At 42.4% G+C, this 16,066-nt stretch overlaps 1 protein-coding gene and 1 long non-coding RNA gene across 7 annotated transcripts in view; one reads left to right on the top strand and one right to left on the bottom strand.

The window, feature by feature from the left end:
* Positions 1-16,066, bottom strand: part of PHF21B (PHD finger protein 21B) — a 182,994-nt gene that overhangs the window by 73,182 nt on the left and 93,746 nt on the right. For 2 of the 5 annotated variants that reach the window (XM_048300435.1, XM_048300434.1), the window contains exon 4: positions 2,884-3,162. The exons of the other annotated variants lie outside the window; for them this stretch is intronic. In XM_048300435.1, coding sequence (XP_048156392.1) covers positions 2,884-3,162 — 279 coding nt within the window. The remainder of the gene's footprint in view (positions 1-2,883; positions 3,163-16,066) is intronic. 5 annotated transcript variants of the gene reach the window in all.
* On the top strand, positions 2,328-8,596 carry LOC125324501. Of its 2 annotated transcripts, none has more exons than XR_007203007.1 (3): positions 2,328-2,666; positions 4,072-4,868; positions 4,946-8,596. It is a non-coding gene; the product is annotated as an uncharacterized LOC125324501 (long non-coding RNA). The 2 variants fall into 2 exon arrangements; XR_007203008.1 differs by having other exon boundaries at positions 2,337-2,666; positions 4,729-4,868; positions 4,946-8,595.

Genomic DNA, 16,066 nt, shown 5'->3' on the forward strand with positions numbered 1-16,066 from the left:
AATAAACCATGTGATATATATCTAAACAATCCTTTAGCATCTATTATGCATTTCTTTACTCAGAAACTTTTTCCAATGCAGATATGACTTCCATTAAGTCAATAACATTTCAAAATCACTTTAAAAATCTGCTGGGTAAACAACAGCCTAAAATGAAAGTGCTGACTTGCAGCTGCCCAAATGAAAAATTTTAAACAAATTTACATTTAATCCTATCTGTATTTGAAAGTTCTGTATTTAGATTACAATGTTTGATGCCCTATTTTTTTCTGCTGAGTTTCATTTAGCATTTCATTCTTCCTGCTGGGTACCACATGAGATGACCATATACACATCCTGATCCTCTAAATGCTTTCAAGCAGAAACCACTGTTCAGAAACTTGTAACATTACATTTTATGCCCTAGCCCTTTCTCTCCCTTTGCAGATGCAGAGGAAGAGGCTACACTACACCAGTATCTCATTTACAACCATCAGCTTGCCACCTTAGCCCAGTTTGCAGAGAGCTATTATCCTCCATCTTACAAACTTCATACATTTCTGTAGAAAGAAAAACCCAAACACTTTACTGAGCAGTACCAACACCATAAAAGAACCCAAAAAGAAGACATAGTAAATGCTTATTAATAAATGTCAGCAATTAAATTTCCCTCTGACATTACAGAGCTTGTAGCTAAGGTGTTACTGTTATTGATTAATGGTTAACACTCCGAAGAGCAATAAAGAATACTGAGCATGAAGCAAGAATAGCTTTTTTTAAAATTTTCCCAGAAAAATAATTCTTGCAAAACAAATTTAATTTGGGTAGAGGAGTGATAATTAACATTCAATCCAGCACTAAGCTTGATGACAGTTTAGGACCAATGGTCAGCTTGCAATTTTATTTTTGTAATTCAATATTTCTGTTTCTATTCATGCTTGTTGACTATTCTCAAAAAAATAAAACCGTAATAGTCCTCTGGTTTAGAAACTTGCCATTCCTCAGCTTCTTCCTTCATAAATTACAAACATAATCAGAGATACTAGATCAACTACAGTTGTTGAAAATTTGTAATGTGAAGACATTTCTAAATAAAAACACTAGACCTTTTCCTCTAGCAAAACCAAGGCAAACCCCAAATGCTGGTCAACATTCCCATGCTATTCCAACAACAGAAAGCCTCTGCTTGAAATGAAGCTGCTCTTTGCAAGCAAAAGTTGCAATGCCAGGACAAATACTGTTTCAGATTTGAGAGCATATAAAATAGAAACCTGCAGGAGCATTAGTGCTTGGCTCCAGCAGGCTGCACTACACCACTGAGCCCAGTATGCTTGGGGATGTGAAAGGTGGGAGTGGAACCCATTTGCCCTTTTAAAAGGATAAATGGGAAGGAGCATGGATTATTCAACACCACAGCAGGTTAGAAAGTCTTTCTCCAAGAGCACTTGAAGAAGTGAAAAGTTTGCAGCCAAATGCTCTAACTCATACTGCTCTCCAGCACCTGGGACTGTTTCTTCACTATTTGGTCTAAACATATTAAATTATATTTCAAGCTTCTTCCCTCACTGCTTTGATTCTTTTCTTCCAATGGCTCCTGACAGTGAAAGTAAAAGATAGTCCTTCACAAAATGATTGATGGTTGTAATATTGACTTTTAACTTTTATCTTTCATATTATTATCATTTCTATAGTTATTTTCCAGGATTCTAAGAAATATCTACTAGTATGCCATCAAGTATCTTTTCAATAAAGCATAAACAACACTTTCTAAAAAGGAAATTACCCAGTATGAAATACAAAATCGTGGGTGCAGTAGATGACAGTCACGCCCCATAGGGTGTTTAGGAAGGGGCTCCCTGGGTACTAAAAAGCCTCATGCATTCCAATATAACCTTGACTTACAAAAATCTTCAGGTATAGTTTGCCTGTTGCCTTTATCCATACCAGGTTCTCCTTTCCTGATTATTAGAGATTCATATCCTGAGCCTGTGAAGGGGAATCAGAGTATAAAAAAAACCCCAGACTAACACAGCCCCTATGTGCAGAAAGCAGAATAGAAATCCACATTTCCCATGTGACCAATAGTACTTTACACCCTCTGCTACAAAGTTTTGGAAAGGCTTTGTCACTTTCTTCACATTTTTACTTCATCAGCATCATCTCCCTCTCTCTCTGACACAGCATGACTGGAGTCAAATCTTCTCTGTTAACAGACTGCACAAAACATGGTTAGCAGCAAACAAACAGCGCCCCTGCACCTTCCGACCTCCTTTCACTAAGTCCATTTATTTCGTATTTTAATTACCGTGAACATAAGCATTAAATATGTATACGCATCTGAACCTGGAGGCAACAGCCTGCCAGCTCCCCCGTGCCTAAGCGAGAGCACCGTACTGCGGGGGCTTGAAACGCCAGCATAGCCAGGAGCCCCTCCACCCCGCAAGCATTTCTCTACGTAAACTTCGTGAGATTTAAGAACTGTTTCTGAATCAGAGACGTGGCGACAGAAGGTGGGGAAACTGGGGGCGAGCAACACGAGGTGCCCAACTGCCCAGCGCTCAGCACCAGAGCAGGAAGCCCTCCCCTTGCAGGGCGCCGGGGCGAGAACTGCACTCCGAGGGCTCCGGGATGAAGGGACAGATCTCCCCTTGCTCTTGCACCCCGAGAGCACTGGAATGGAAGGACAGGTATCCCCCTGCCCCGCCGGCACCTCCCCCAGCCCGGAGCCCATTCACACCCCCCGCCCAGCGGCCACCCGTCCGCGGCAGAGCCCGCAGCGCCGCCCCGCTCCCGCCCGGCCCTCATCCCTTCCTCCCGGCTTCCATCCCTCCCTGCCTCCTTCCCTTCAGGCTCCCACCCCGCCCTCCTGGCCCCCATCCCTCCCTCTCTCCCTCCCGGCCGTACCTGGGCGCTGGAGCCGAGCTCGAGCGGCCGGCGGGCACCCACCACCTTGGCCGTGGTCTGCAGATTGACGGGCGCGCTCTGCGGGGGCTCCGCGCCCATCCCGCCGTGCAGGGTCGCCGTGACCATCACGATGGGCGCCCGGGCTGGCAGCGCGGATATGGGCAGGTTGTGCCCGGGGCTGCCTCCGGGGCTCCCGCCGCCTGGAGCCTTGAGGAGGGCCGGGACAACGCCGGGCTTGGCGCTGCCGCTGGTGCCGCTGCCCACCAGCACCGCCAGCTTCTGCCGGGAGAGGGGGAGAGAGAAGCGGCATTATCACCGCAGGGATGCAGACGCACACGGCCCGCCGGCCCCCAGGCAGCACGGATTTGGGGTTTGGATGAGGTTACAGTTTTCTTCCTGGCAGGGGAAGGGCTGGGTTCCCTTTCCTTGCTCGGGAATTCGCGGGTTGCACTCTGGGCTACCAAAGTTGGGGTTTTGGATTGGATTTTTTTCCCTTTGGGTTTTGCCTCGAGCCAATATCCTGATCGTGATATAAGTCTAGGCAATACTGCAGCTTCAATTAATAATAAAAGGTTAAAGAAGGGTATTTTCAGTTTTCTCTTCCATTGGTCTGTATATCCATTCTGCGGGCCCACCGCACCCCAGTGCTTAGCGACTTCCTGTGTTCTTTCACTCTGCCTGGCTTTGGAGTCAGTTTGCTGCTTTCCCTTTAAAGTTTTCTTTTCCTCACAAACTTCCACTATTTTTCCTGTGGCGGTAATTACAATTATTATTATTATTATTATCATCATCATTAACATCATCCAAGCTAACTTTTCTCCATAGCACCATTTTAACTAACGGTTCTCTGTTTTTCTTAATAGTTGTTCTTTTATATTGCTACAGAGTGGCTATTCCATCATCTGTAATAGGAATATTTTGATTATGACCTTGTTATAGGATCTCTTACAAGACTTGTATTTGAGATTTCTGTAGGTACTGTGAAGATGCATACAGTAAATAATAGTGTGTGCATAAAATGCTCACTTTTGGGAAGAAAAATAACTTCTATAAAGTTTTTGCACTTTGAGTAATTTTGGAAGCTTTTCTTATTAGTGCCATTTAGGCAAGTTAGGTATATGTGGAAAAAGTATGCTGGTTCAAGCCTCTTTTGATACCTTTAATTATTAAACATCTCATTTTTACTAGAGTTGACATCAAAGGCAGTTAATCCTGGAAACAGTTCTGCCCGTGTTTAACTTTATGCACTGACCATAACTTTGGACTCTAATGCAATTACATCTAATGTACAGCCTTTGGGAAACTGCTGCTCTACTGTTAAAGCCCGTAAGAGTTTTGTTGTCAACTTTGTTTAAAATATGGTGTGTGTATATATGTGTGAGTGTGTGTATGAAGTCACAAACATGCTTAGTTCTTGCCAGAATGAAGGCTGAAAACCTTACTACTGGGCATAAAGTAGAAGCCCTGTAGCATAAAACTTAAGTGACGTCTAGGAAAATACATCCCTTCTTACCTTTAAACCCATCATACATTTTAAGACTGGAAAGGCTTAGTGGACAAATATGTTTGCTCCAGGAACTGTAGTTTTTGTGTTTATATGAAATCACAAGCATATGCTTTACCAGAGATGCTTGCTTCAGATTTTAATATACAGAAATTACTTCTTTTTGGTCAAAGGCTGGATTCAATGATCTTTGAGGTCTTTTCCAACCTTATTGAATCTGTGGTTCTGTGATTCTAATGTCAGTATTACTCTAGTAATCATGACTTTGTATAAATTGTTTTGAGCTTTCTTCATTTTTGTCTTTACCTTTCATTCTCCGTTATCCTGACAATCATCCCAAGGAAGCATAGGCAATATTCTCCTTATTCTCTATGCTGTTGTGTGTCATAGAAGTTTTGAAGAGAAAAGAGCTTTTCCTTCAACACAGAAATATACCTGTCTGACAGTTTAAGAGTGCTCAAGTGAAAGACAAGAAGGTCAGGTATGTGTTTTATGTAGGGGGGGAAAAGTTGCTTATGAAAAAATTCTATAAAACTCTATTTCTCTGGTTTGTTGTAGCACAGTTTTCCACTGGTGTTCCTTGCACTGCTTCTATGCCCCATGGTATGCTGCTGCAGATGCCAAGCAGAATTGGGACAGCATGTGGGAGAGCTGACCACCACCTCTCCTGCTCTACAGAATATTTCACTGCTCAGCACCTTATTAACCCCTACAGTGACATAAAGCTCTCAGACTAAGAGTTCAGCTCTGTGGTTGTATTTTTGCTTTGTGACCTATGTAAAATGTAAGTTCACTTACGTAAGACTATCTGAAAATGCTGTCCTTGGTTACAGTGCTAGAAATCCATTGCCTATCTGGAGTTAGTCCATGAGGGAAATCCTAGATCTATTGCAGGCAACCAGAGGTTTGCTGCTGACGTCAGTAGCATTGGGAATTCTCTTTTGTGGCCCTAGGAGCACTTGCTATTCCTGATTGACCAGTGTACTGATGAAGTGTCTTAATGTTTGTCCTCAGACATGAACGTGTGGGTTACTGAATGAAAAACTTCTTACAGAAACACTCAGCATTACTCTGATTTCATATTTTCACTGAAATTTCTAATAAGTAATAATCTAGTGGTATTAGTACAGCTTTATGTTGTTCTCAGGTGGGTCAGCAACAGAAAACATCTAAGCAAATAAAACTTCTTGACACCAAAAGAGAGACAATCCTTGGTAGCTCAGAGGAAAAAACAAGTAAATTAAGTAGAAGTAGATTATGACTTTCTTGACAAACTTCAATAGCAACTAATTGCTTTTTGTCTTGTTTCAAAGGAGCAAATTAGCTGAGAAGTACAAAAGCAGAAATTCTGTAAACCAACAAAAAAATTTTGCTACTCAAACTACCATCCATCCCATTCCTACTTGTTCTCCCTACATGCATTATCAGTGAGTCAGTTTTGGGTCTTTGCATGTGATGCATGTTAACATTTTTCCTAATAATCTCACAATCCTGTCTGTTCATGTGCATGCAACCAAAAGAGCTACAGAAATAAAGGTTACTGCTTGTTTCAGTCTAAGTTGTGATAAATATGAAATGCTTGTAAAACTGGAAAACTTTCATTTGAATATAGGTTTTGTGGCTTTTCTAAGTAAATATAGGGAAAATATTATGTCTTTGCGGTATGCTTGCAAAGACTAATTGGCCCACATCTGTCACCTCCTGAGGATACAATGTTATACTAAGTTTATTTAAATAACTGAAAATTTTAGAAACTAAATATGGAAGTATATACAAAGGATCAGGTGCTCAAGATTAGCTTCCAAAGTAGACTTACAGAAAAACTGTTTATTTAGGGAAAAGCAGCAACATCATCTCTTCTGTATCTCTTTTATTAATTTTCTAAAATGTACCAATCAAAACTGTAAAAATAGCCCCTTTAATCAAACTGTGTTAGTTAAGAGGTGAACTATTCTGTGTTTTTTCCTTTGTAACAGCCATTTTTACATTATAACCCTGAGAAGATGTTGGTAAAGGAGTGTTGACAGAAACAAAGATTATGATACAAGAGATTTAAAAAAATCCTCAACAAAACCTACATCTGCTGTATTGTATTTCTGCCAGATTATTTACAAGAATAATCTTAGTTTTTAAAGAAAAAGAAAATCTGCATTTTGAGAATCAGTCAGCATAACATATTATCTGATACTTTTGGAATAATGAACAATAAGAAACTAAGCAAGCTTTAGGCACCGCAGCAGAAAACACATGCTGATACAATGGAAGAGCCAAAAGAGAGGAAAACAAGAAAAAAAATATTGGCTTTAAATGCTGGAAAGCAGGTCTCTGCTTCTCATCCACAGCATAATAGCCCACACAATGCACCAATTTTGAAGCAGCGCCTTTTCAATAGCAACACAACTTTCATTTTCACTGCAGGATGCCACAGGCAGTTGGAGTTTGAAATATGTATGCTGGTCACATGCAAACACGCCACAATGTGCTGGAAATCTGCCACTTGTTTATGATTTCCCATCTTGTACATGGCATGGTCTCAACTATTTAGAGCAGAGTTAATATTTTTTCCATATGTATCAAAATAACTCTGGCCTTTCTATTTATTAGTGCATGTAAGCCTTCTCCCCGTCCCCTCCTTTCTAGCGAGGTCTGTGCTGTAAAGGTTTTCATGTGAGAAGGCGGCCGTCCAACAGTTCTAGCCTCAAACTTGGTTACTCAAATGCTACTTCTGCTATCACAAACCACAAATCATTCTGTTCAGTGAATAAAGCAACGGAAAGAGCAAAGCGAGAAAGTGTTTGCAGCTGGCTGTTCTGTTGTGATCCACACACTGAGCAATGGGGCATGTATATGTGCACACGCAGGCTCCAGCCAGGCTCCATATACATGGCGCTGCTTCTGGTGCAAGGCTTTGGCTCCTTCATCGTCACTCTGCTGCAGTTTACATCATGTCTTCAAATCCTTACTGATCTGATGTCAACATTACTTCCTACATGCATCTCAAATAAGAATATGGTCATGCTCTACAAGGGAGGAATTCTCAGCTCCTGGCTGCTGTCTGCCACAGCAGTGATTTAAAACAGACACGTCTTTCAGCAAACCTCCATGTTTTCGTAGTAAAATATGAGATCCGTTTAAAAAGGACCTAAAATTCACTGTCCATCACATTTGTATTTTAACGCCTACACACTGTAGACAGAGACCTCAGTCAATTAATCTTTCTAGAATGATGCTCTGACAAAGCAGTTTGATTGTGAAAAACTGCAACTGTTTTCAGAGCAATATCAGGTTTTTTCCTTAGTGGCCCCATGGCTACGAGAAAATATTTGGCATAACCCTGAGAGTTTATTTAGCTTGCAGAACACTGGCAATCCACTTTAAAACCAAAATGATGTCTTGTCAATTAATAATTTAACATTCCACACTAATATAATGCCATGCATGCAAACCATTTGAACAGACTTCTTCAGCAATGAGGTCCATGGCCTCTCTTCATTTACCCAATAGTCACAATAAAATTCTCTTGAACAACAGAATATTTAATATTCAGAGAGTGACAATACACAAGTGCATGGTAAACAGTCACCAGCTACAGCACTTTAGTACCTCGTCTTAGGATTTTGGTTCAATCATATGCATTTCCATGTATTTCTCATATATTTCCAAGTTGCTATTTATATACATGGCTGATCCTGCCTGATCTGCACCTTAAGTCATGAGCCAACCACCCTCATAACTTTACCCACTGAAACAGAAATGAGCAGGGCTTCAGCCAAGCACATGTGTACGCAGAGGCACCCAGAGGAGTTTGGTGGATGCTTATGGAGGCAGAAGGCTTCATAGTCTGTATTTTATCCCTGGCCTCCCATAAAAAAAGCTTCCTTTTGCATACAGGCCTTGGGCACCAGGCTGCCTGTGCCCAAAGAGAAGACATTAAAAAGGTTCTCATACAAACAAGGATGAAGATTGTCACAAGGGAAGGTTTTATGCAGTTTCCAAAAATGCTGTACTTCGATGTAAAGGTGTTCAAGACGTGCAACCGAGGGGGAGGAGGAGGAGGAGAAGCGTTTTAAAGACGGTCGGGTTCCTCCTGCCATTCGCTCAGTAAATGACCTGTCAGTTTGATGCAAACGCTCTCCCTGCGACGCCCCAGCTTGGGCGGGGGCAGGGATGGGGAGAAAGGAGGGGAGGAAGAAGAAAATTGCTCGACAGAAGTATTTTTAATGACCCCCAGGGAGACGTCACCGTGGCGCAGGCTGACGTAAGGTACCCGGGGGCAGGCAGCCTTCCTCCTCCTCTTCCTCCCCCTCCTGCCTTCCTCCCCCCCAGTATGGCTGCTCCCGTCTCCCTGCCCTTTCCTAAAGGAAGCCCCCGAAAGCACGATTAATAAACAAGGAGGTAGCGACTGCCCGACTAGGTACAACTTGAATGCTAGTTTTTGTTAGAGGGATTAAAAAAATAGCTGAAGAAAATCTGGGACTCGATGGAAAGAGCCTTTCCAGGGGCAGACTTTTAGCCAAAGGAAGCTGAGTGTGAAACACGGGCAGGAAGGTTTACATGTGCTGAAGTACAGTCTCAGCATTAGTTGGTTGGGGGTGTTTTTGCGACTTCTTTTGTCTGTTGGTTTCTTCTCCTTTTTTCTCTTTTTCTTTTTCTCTCTTTTTTTTTTTTTATTGACAACTTCCTGCCTGCCTGTCATTAGAACTAAGAACGTATTTCTTTGCCTCTATCAGATCTCAGTTAATTAGCCATCGCTACAGCAGGCTAAAGGATTTAAATTCAAAGTGAAACTCATTCCAATCAAAACTGCAGCAAACTGGGGGTTTTGTTTGACTTTAACCTGAGACTCAGTTATTGTATCACTGATGTACATGCTGCATTACCAGCTGAGTGCTTTCAGCACCCTCTATCAGTGTGAAATATTTAATCGGTACAAGGATCCAATCAGCACAGCAGAGGGGAAGCTAGTGTGTGCATTAATTTACTTGCAGTTGAAAAGCAGTAAAGCAGATCAGAAACATATAACCTTCTCCCTTTCCCCCTCCTCCTTCCCTTCCCAAACAAATACTCAGCACATCAGAAGAATTTTGGCCGGGGGGGGGGGGGGGGGGGAGGGGGAGTGGAAGGGATTGAAAGCCACCCTGTATGAATCCAGATAGGATAGTCAGACAATAAATTAGTCACTCCTGCCAAAGAATTACAAACACTGCCTGAAACAGAAGAGAGGAACAAGGCACAACACCACCACCCCCAGACATGCCCCCCAAAATCCCTTCTCCAATTATTACATTGTGTAATTTTTTTTTTTTTAATCTTTGACTCTTTTAAAGCTGGAAAGATGGCTGAATGGTTACCCCTTCTGTGTATGACATTAATTAGAAGGAAAGCACATGCCAGGAAATATTGAAACAGTCTTTCTACTAAGGAGCAAAATGGCTTTTGATTTTCTGACCTGCCACATTCTCCAGGAAAGGCTTCCATTAATGTTATTACTATTAAGAATCTGGTTTAGAAGCATTCACAAGCTCTTCCACACATCAGCAATTTTATATACTGCAGCGCACAACAGCTAAACTTTTTCCGCTTCCAATTCTACCCTTGTATTTCTCGCTTACTCTCCCAAGATAATCTAGTTCCTTGTCTCCTTGATATCGTAATGAGAATACCAACATGCCATTTTCTTTCACAAGGGATCATATACAACCTGAATGTTATGGGAACAAATTTGTACAATCCTCCAAGCAAAACCATAGTGCAGAAATGTGACACCAGATGACGATTAAAGTTGCTTCAAAAAAACCCCACCCCAGCTTGTCAGCGTGAGTGGCCAAACTCTCAGTGTGCAGCAATGAAGAACTGACAGATTTATGTAAAGAGAGATTTTTCCAAACTGGTAAATACTCCAGCAATGGTAACTGTGGGCTTAGAAATGCACATATTCAGTCAAGTGCATTTTGCCTTTAATTTCTGAACCCATTGAACAGCTTGCTGCAAAAACCAATGCGTTTTAAATGGTATTGTTAACTGGCAATCCACTCGTCAAAGCTCGGAATTAGTAGCTTAGTGAAGTGTAAACAGCACTTTTAAACTAACACGGAATAGGGAGGAAGAGGATGTTATTTAATGAGAAAAATCAGATTGATATTATGGAACATTCTGGAAGTACCTGTGCATCTTGAAGGAGAGGAGGAAGGGGAACCTCACAAATAATCCCTCCTCCTTTCTCTCTCTCAAACCATGCCAATGATCAAGGAAATGAGAACAAGGCGCTTGATTCACAGCTGACTCTCTCTTCTTGTTACATCAGATCAAGAAGGAGTGTAACAGGGAGGGAGGAGCCGATTTCTGCAGAGGAAACAAATCTACAAGCTGGCATTTTGTCTCCTACCCCTATTAATTAGACCAGTTTTCTGTCAGAAACAGAGCTTTTAAAACTTGCAGTGGAGTTACATGTGTGCCCACTCACACACATGCTGCATATATGCATCCAGAAAATTAAATATTATGTGTGTGGGATAAAGTCCTCCCCAAAAAATCTTCAAGGCAATAGTAGTTGGTTTCCCATTTTATTTTATGGATGGATCTCTAATTCTTTCACTTAATCCCAAGTTTAAAATGTACAATACTGCTAATAGGAAGACACAGCCTGTGCTGAAGCCCCCAGTAATAACAGCCTTTAGATAGGGTGCACTGTGTTCTGGAGGAGGTCTGCAAGGCCTTTTTTTATATGCTTTTTTAAATATGCTTTTTTTAAACCCTAACTTACCACAGAGGAAAACTTCGGCTTGATCTCACTATGAATAAAGCAGAAAGCACACAGGCATCCTCTTGGCAGGTCAGGGGAGGGTTTAACTGGCTCCCTGCTGTCTAACACGGGTTCTCCCCCAGCCCCAAAGCCAGAGTCCTACTTTCCATTAACAGCTCAAAATTTACACTCTTTTGCTGTTGCCAACTTCAGTTTTTCATGATTTGCCTCATCCCATGCATTCAAGAGGACTACATCCATATGGCTTGTTTGTTGGTGAAAAACAAAACCAACTCTCTACAAACAAACACACAAAAACACCCTGGGTGCACACCGGTATAAACACTAATGTACTTCTAATTTAAGTTTTGAGAAAACAAAAGCAGAGTGATTAAAGGCCAGGAACATGCAGTTAGCATATGGAGCCCCAGTAAGTGCCCTAGAGCAAGCTGAATGTTTCCATTGTGTGAAACTCATTCATTATAGCTATAAGATGCAGGGCAGACATTTGCATTTCTAGAGTGGCATCTTGTCATTTTTAGATAAATCATGGGACCCAGACCCTTTCTAAATGGCATCAAGCTCACATTTCTTGATAACCTGCCTCCCCTTTGTTTCAGTATTCTGCCTCACTCTTTTCTTCTCCTCTGCGTGAATGTCATTAAACTTTGCATTCTATGTGTCCAGAACTCAGGGGCTTCTCATTTTTGCTTAAAAAGGCACTGTTTGCTATGACCAAGCACTGCAAAAGGAGATGCAACTGCATGCAATCAGAAAAACTAACAATAAATTAGAGTAATTTATTGTATCCGGTTCCGAAGCTGCTGCCTCCTGATTCACATTCCTCCCACCAGTCCCAACCCAAGCCCCACTCCAACCTGATAATCATTTCTATTTCTCCCTTCTTCACCCCAGCTTAAAATCAAATTTGGAAATGCACATCTTCTTTGGAGTGGCAGGAAGAACCAGCAGTACAATAAACTAAGCCAAATCCTTTCCCCTCCTGCCCCCCTGCTTTTTCCTAGATAACACAGAATCCTCCTGAAATGAACAAATGTAAATGTGAGCAGATACAGACTTCCTATGGGATCAAACCATCAGTTTTCTATCAGAAAGAAGATAGAAGTTAAATGGTTGCATTTCGCTCAAGGGAAGGCAGAGCTTCAGTTGTGAAGTATTCCCATCAGAAATTTTGGATAAGTTGAAAAGAAAAGAAAAAAATCCCTGCCTTCTCTCCAGACCTGGTGTAGATATTTCCACAGCAATTCTTCATACGCACATTTCATCCCAACAGCATGATCTTTTAGGATGACTCTGAAGTGATTAGTGTTTTTCAAGTGCAGGCATGTTTGCATGGTACACATGAAACTGCTCAGAGCAACCTTTCAATTTTCCATCACTCCCAAGTACAGTTTTGGTGAAAGCAAACAAAGCAGGAGGGGAAATAAAGAGCCCAAACTGAGTGCTTACATCTAGACACCTCCTCATTCCAAATCCAGGCTCTTGTGTCCACATGGGTCACTGCCAACACAAGGGCAGCAGCAGCCAGAGGAACAGTCACCCAGTGCTCCTGCCCCCCAAGCCCAGGGGGATCCCACTCTTTCTGGTAAAAAGAGTGTACATGAAGGAAGCTGATTTTGTCATGGAACCTGAAGAGTGCACTTTGTTCAGAGGACAAAGATGAAGGCAACTTTATGAACAGTTTTTTTGCAAAAGCCATCAGCCATTAGCACACTTTACTCATGAAAAACCCTGCGGCTTGGCAGCACAAAGAGGAGCGTCCTTCCACCCCAGCCTCTGAGTCTGCTTCTGGCTAAGCATACCAGGACTGAGGTGGAATCAGAGCTGTCTTTCAAGATCTACAGAAATCCCTTTTCCTTAGTTTCTCAACTTGGTAACATGTTTTCCTCGCTGAGGTATTATGAAAATGAGCTTGTTAGCATCCATTAAATGTTGTTTATTTGTTATTAAAGACAAATCATATGATTTTATCTTAAGCCACAGGATTATGTCTGTCAAATCAAAGGTAGTGAACTACCGCCCTGTTTATCTAATCTTGCCTGCCAATATTTTCTCATGTCCTCCAAAGAAAACCTTGTGGAGATGAAGATGAGACTTCACAGGTCCAAGCATTTTCCTGGGTGTATGCAGGCTTGGCCATGAAAAGAACTAAGCTGATGGCACAAACTTAATTTCATATACTTTTCTTTCCACAGGTTGCATAAAAAGCAATCTACAGACCAAAAATTGTAGTAAAGCCCATGGCCAGAGATGGGAAACACACAACTGGTAACTGCACCTTGAAAAACAGGTGCTACAGGTCTGAAGAAGAAAGGTGTTCAAAGAAGCTGGAAGGAATGGCGGAAGAGACATACGGAACCAAATTTCTCTCAACAGCACTCTTGCAGTTCTGCTGTCAATGGACAGAAAAGAGTTGAAGTAGTAAACCTCAGAGAGATTCTCCTCCTGCATCATAAAATAAAACTGTTTATTACAAACTATGGAATGAGAATTATAAACAGTTGTGCAGGTGTTTGCAGAAGTAAAGGACACAGAAGGATGAGTTGACAATGGACTTCCATCTCAAGACTTCCTACTTTCTCATACACAATATATAGAGGATGACAATCTCAATGATTTTCTCTGTCCCTTCCCAGGATCTCTGAGCATCTGTACATCATTCAAAGAAATCCCTATGATCCAGTAAAACCCCTCCAGAGGCAGGAACTCTGAGTATATGTGTGGAAGGAAGCTGCAGGAGCTAAAATTGAAGTCACAGAAACACACTGAAACACACTGGTTTGAAAGACAGGTGTCTGCTAAGGAAGGCAGAAGCCTCCCTTGGGAATGGCAGATGTAGCCCCTTTCCCTCTGAGTTATTATAATTTTGAAATCAAGGGCTTTTAGGCAAAGATGTGGGAAATAGGAATAACAGTTCTTTAGTATTATATATATAACCAGTCAAACAAAACAACAGTAACTATGGCAGTAACAGCAAACAAACACAAACCCAGTCCCAGCCTTCTCGGCTGTCAGGCCCTTTCCCCTCGGGTGCAGTTCCGCTCGCAGCCGGCAGGGGCGCTGGCGGCTCCCGGTGAGCAGGGCAGGTGCAATGGTTCCCCCGCGGCTGCAGGGGGCGCTCCGGAGCGAGCTCGGGGAGCACGCGGCATTGGTGGTCTGGGGTCCCGGGGAAGGATGGAACAAAGGAGCTTCACAAACCGCTGGGCAGCTGATCCCGGTGTCCAGCCGGACCCTCGGGAACAGCAGGCTGGAACGGCAGGCTGGAGCAGCAGGCTGGAGCGGCAGGGATGAGCACAAATCCCGGGTGGCAGGCGCAATGTATCCAAGTAGGGAACCCCCCGGAGGTCTGGGCTGGCAGGGCAAGCAGGGCTACAACGTAGCGAAGGCTAGAAGCAGAGGCAGGGCAGGGCGGCCACAGCCCGGCCTCCAGTGGGGCAGGAAATGCGGCCTTGGGATCCCGGGGCTTCTCCAGCACAAGGAAAAGCAGCCGAAGCAAGCCGACTCCTCTCTGTCCGAAAGCCGGAGCCCGAACTGACCACACACCCAGGTGAAACAAAAGGAGCAGCCAGGTCTTTTGTCTCTCTTAAGCATCCAGCGATTTGTTGTCTTAGTAACAGTATGGGGGAAAAATTCCTTTAATAGAAAAAAACTAGACCTCTTAAAACCCCAGCACACACTCACATGATGAATCAAGTCAAAGCTGGAAACTGAACCTCAACATCCCAAACACAAAACTTTAGTTACTGAGAGAGCACCTTCACTCCTCATTTAATTTTTTCATCAGTTGCACCACTTCATTTGCCTCATGGAGTATCCAAAACATAACTGTGAACAATGTGAATGATCACATTGCCCTCTTTATCCAACCTGAGGGCTGACTGTGCAGGCAGGCTGGCTGCCACTGCACACAGGCAGCAACAGCACTGCAGAGATTTTCTACCTTTCAAGCAGGGAGTGATCAAAGAGGTAGGTTGTCAAATAATGTCTTACCAAAAACATAAAGTACCACCTGATCAAATATCACCTCTTACAGAAGTGGGAGAAACAGAAAATTGGGAACTCCAAGCCCTCTGTCTTTGCTCAGACCACTATTCAATGCATTACTTTTTTTTTTTTTTATTGGGGGTGTATCATGGCCTAGTTCCTCTAGGGACATTGGTGGTTTAGACAGATTAAAAAAAAATTAACTTCCCCTCCCTAATCCTCCTCCCCATGACAAAGAATGCTGTGTGAGTACACACGTGAAAAAGCAAAAGCCAACTTAGTTCGAGAATCCCAAGGAATACCACTTGACTAGATACAGATAATTGATCAGTCATAATAAGAAGTGGATACAGCATGCAATATTTTTCTGTTAATGAGACTTCAGAGACTGCATGAAAAAACTATTTAGAATGACTGAACTGTACAAATACATTAGCAGATTTAGAAAACACTGTGTAAATTTAAGAAACAAGGGAATGATATGCTTTCATTCTAACTTAATGGAAATGCAAACCATAAGACAATGCTTAAAGGGAAAGAAAGGTATACAGCAGGGTTGGGAAAGAATATTAAAAAGAGCTGCTAATGAAGGACTGTGTAGATCCTTGAAACTAAGACACTACACAACCATTATTCCAGAGGCCAAAGAGAGAGTAACAAGCAATAAATAGCACAGATCGTGCCAATGACCGTAAATAAAATGGAATGTGGAAGAGAGAATGAGATAGAACAGACTGGGCCCACTTCAAAACAACAACAGGAGAGGAGCACAATGGCTAAGGAGAAGGCAGTGACACACTATATTGCCACTGCCTTCACACATCAAGATGGAGATGATTATATAATGCACAGATAAAATGGAAATTATCTGCAAAATTTAGTCCCTAGTCCACAGTTGTGTCTGAACTAATTTCTAAACTACTTCCATGCAC

The sequence above is a fragment of the Corvus hawaiiensis genome, chromosome 4 (assembly GCF_020740725.1).
Source record: "Corvus hawaiiensis isolate bCorHaw1 chromosome 4, bCorHaw1.pri.cur, whole genome shotgun sequence".
NCBI lineage: Eukaryota > Metazoa > Chordata > Aves > Passeriformes > Corvidae > Corvus > Corvus hawaiiensis.